General features: G+C 39.9%; 1 protein-coding gene across 2 annotated transcripts in view; it reads left to right on the top strand.

The window, feature by feature from the left end:
* The window catches only part of DCPH1 (damage control phosphatase 1), a 25,456-nt gene that overhangs the window by 12,539 nt on the left and 9,301 nt on the right, over positions 1–3,616 (top strand). For both annotated transcript variants that reach the window (XM_006140009.3, XM_006140008.3), the window contains one exon: positions 2,293–2,537. In XM_006140009.3, the coding sequence (XP_006140071.1) occupies positions 2,299–2,537 (239 nt within the window). In that variant the 5' untranslated portion in view covers positions 2,293–2,298. The remainder of the gene's footprint in view (positions 1–2,292; positions 2,538–3,616) is intronic.

Genomic DNA, 3,616 nt, shown 5'->3' with positions numbered 1-3,616 from the left:
TTTTTTTCTCTTCCTCTTTTTTTCCCCCTATGTTTGTCCCTCTGCCCTTTCTCACTCTCCCATTACAATATCTCTGCTATATACAGTTGTCCTCCAGAAGAGTCATTGAAAAAGTGATACATACAAGTAAAGGGAGAGAGGCCAGGAGTTCCAATTATCAGCTCATAAAGTTTTTGACAATAGGGAGCATAGATTGGGTTGGATTAAGGGAGGGTCTCCTGCAGATCCACAAGTGTAGGTGAGTCTCCAGGGAATGCAGTTTCGGGAAAGCAGTTCTGGTACGCAGGGATGATTATCAGCTGATGCGGCACAGCAGTCATCTTGTAGTTACCAGGAATGGTGTTGTGGGGATCTGCAGTGTGAGTTGTCCTTGGGTATCTGGCTTCCTTAAGAATGGCAGAGTAGTTCTTGTTTTCCCCTGAGGTAATACAGGGCTGGTAACTGTCATCTTCTCAAGTTGCAAGTTCTTCAACCTTGTTTTCGGCCTCCGGGCCATCCAGCCCTGGAGAGGCCAGGGAGGCCGGCCCCGGCAGCGGGGCCCCCAGAGGAGTGCCAGGCTGTTCCCGGTGTGCGGCCAGGCCGTTCCCGGTGCGCGACTGCGCAGGGACGGACAACAGTACATTTTTAAGAAAGAGTTGACAGTAAAGACTCAGAGAAATGTTTGGTGATCTTCTTGGGCAAATTGAAAGAGAACTAGACAGCACAGAGGCAATTTGAATGTAATTTTTCATTTCTTCCAAGCTCTTATATGTTGTCTTGAAACTAATCCTGGTGTAATATAGGGATTACCTGTTGTTTATTGCTGAGATACACCTTATCTTGGACAAAGACATTTCTGTGGATGAATGGCTTCAGTGGCTCTCAGATAAATGTGATTTCATTTTGATGGACACATACTTTTACCATCCAGTGTAAATTAGCCAAATTTGGATGGTTTCACTTGAGAATTTGACCATGTACTTAAGACTGTAATACTTGTATGATTTCAGGTTTTTTGACTCGAGTGATCTGAGATGCATAATCAATCAAGTCTTAGTGTATTGCTGCTTGGCCTGTATGCTCATCACTATCAGGTTACCACGCTGGCTAAGAGTGAGAAAGCAGGGCCTATGCTCCCTCCACCCCACCCTCTCTCACTAATGCATTTAGGGTAGAGATTTGGAAGAAGTGGGTGTTTCCTCTTAAGAAAGTCAGTCATTGGGAATCTGTCTCAGCTCCTAAAACTTTTACAACTTCTTTTCTTCTGTTTTTCTGATCTGGCAGAACCTCTGAAGTTTCAGCCTGTTCTAGCAGCAAAAGAGATTGTACTTAGAAAAATAAAAATATTGACAAGATGACTTTTGAGAAAATTATAGGTCTGAAAGTTGGACTAAATTCTCTTGATGTCAAATGATAATGATTTTATAAAGATATTCAGTTGGACTAGATGCTTATTTCGTACATTTTTTATGTATGTCTCACGTATCTTTCTTCATTTTTGTTGTTTAATTCAGGCAAGGATTTTGCTGGTATGAAACGAAAGATACGATGTGGTTCTCACTTTATTCTGATCTCGTAACATTTGTCTCGTCTCCAGTTGGCCTGTTAAGTGGTGACTTTGTTGGTCAGAGGACTCTCACTTTTCTGAACTCAGGGGAACATAGAATAAAAAATACCCTGTGAGCTGCCCAAAGAATCAAGAATCCTCAGGAAGACCAGAGTTCCCCTTCTAGTGGTGTGAAAAGAGAATACCTCTGGAAGCGTGAAAGACATGGAAAATCTGACCGTGGTCCCTTTCCCACTGCAGTAATCGCAGTCCTGCCTGAAGATCCAGAAAGAATAGATAAGGCATGACTGTGTAGGTAGGAGAGCTTAGGTATTCCAAGGGTTTGCAGTTTACCTCTAAATTTAAATGTTTATAATAGATTGTGAAAGATATAGCATGTAGTCATTTTATTATTTTTCTTCCTTTTAAATTACCAGAGGGCTCATGTATTCACTAGAGAGAGTGCAAGCGAGAAAGTTACCCCCCAGTGAGGCATTGTCATGCTGCAGTCCCTTGTTTTCTCTATCCAGTTGGGATTTGGGGTATGCATGCATATGTACCTGGCGTGTTTTTCGTACCCCAGAGGCCGGGCTTTGAACCATGGTTGACCATGTGGGATCTGGCTCCCTTACCTACTAAGCTACAAGCTCAGCCTATAACTTGTTATTTTGAGATGCGGAATTTTTCTTAAGTTTAGGTCCATAAAAATGTGTTATCCCAGAGGAGTTATATTTATGCATACAGGATTTTTTTTCACACTTCTGCAGGAAGGCATGGAAGCTGAAAAAAAAGCCATTTCTCTTCTTTCAAAATTACGGAATGAATTGCAAACAGATAAGCCAATCGTCCCCTTGGTTGAGAAGTTTGTTGATACTGATGTTTGGAATCAGTACCTAGAGTATCAACAGAGTCTGTTAAATGAAGGTGATGGGAAGCCAAGGTGGTTCCACTCGCCGTGGTTGTTCGTGGAGTGCTACATGTATCGCAGAATTCACGAAGCCATCATTCAGAGGTGAGTGTGTGACCATCAGAGCAGACGCTCAGGTATCTTGTGCTCTCTCCGAAATTATAAATGGATGAACGTAGGACACCAGTGGAAGCCCACATTTAATTGAGCTCAGCAAATATTACTAATATTCTTGGACAGTTCTATAAATCTTACTGACTTATACATCCTTGGCAATTATAAACCACAAGCCTAGAAGAGACATACGATTGAACATCTGAAATATGAACTGAACTCATTAAAAATTCTTAGAAAGACTTTTCATCTGAAATATAACAAAATATACTTTGATGAGCAAAAAAGGTTTTTGAAATAATTATATAGGAAGTCAAGATGGGACAAAGTAAGCAAATATTTTGTTTATAATAACAGATGATAGAATTTATTTGGTATAAGGAGTCATCAGAATAGTGAATTGCTCTGTTATTTTACTTACTGTCTTACTCTTTTAGTCCTTTTTTTAAAAGAATTATTTTATTTAACTTTATTTATTTATTTATTTCAGTTTGACCAGAGAGGGACAGAGAGAGAGAGAGAGAGAGAGAGAAAGAGAAAGTGAGAAAGCAAGCTGCCAGATCCAGGACTTGAACCGTAGTCGGCCATGTGAGAGTCCAGCACCCTTAACCACCCTGCCACCTGCCAGCCCCAGTCCTGTTTTGTTTTTAAGGACTACATTAGAAAAAGACTAAAAGTTACACGTGTGTTCCAAAATAGCTTTTTGTGGGCTCGTTCTTACCATTTATTTTTTCCTAGCAAAACTCTATATGGAGCTGATTTATAATGTGAAAAAGGAACAGTGTGTGGACTGTCCATGCGTCTCACAAGTACGGAATACTGCTTTACTGAGTAGGAGGAGTCCTTGGGGATCTATTCCTGAACGTAGCGTAGGATCATTTCAAGTGATCAATCAAGCCAGCACTAATTGTAACATAAAATTATTTTGAGAAGCATACATAACTTTGTGTCTTTTCATTAGGTTTTTCTGGCATATATACATACATGTATGTATATATATATATATATACACACATATATATATACACACACATATATATGTATATATTTTATATATTATATCATTATTT

This window comes from Tupaia chinensis, unplaced genomic scaffold (genome assembly GCF_000334495.1).
Source record: "Tupaia chinensis unplaced genomic scaffold, TupChi_1.0 Scaffold000014_1, whole genome shotgun sequence".
NCBI classification, from domain to species: Eukaryota; Metazoa; Chordata; class Mammalia; order Scandentia; family Tupaiidae; genus Tupaia; species Tupaia belangeri.
This window is presented reverse-complemented; position numbering and strand designations above follow the sequence as displayed.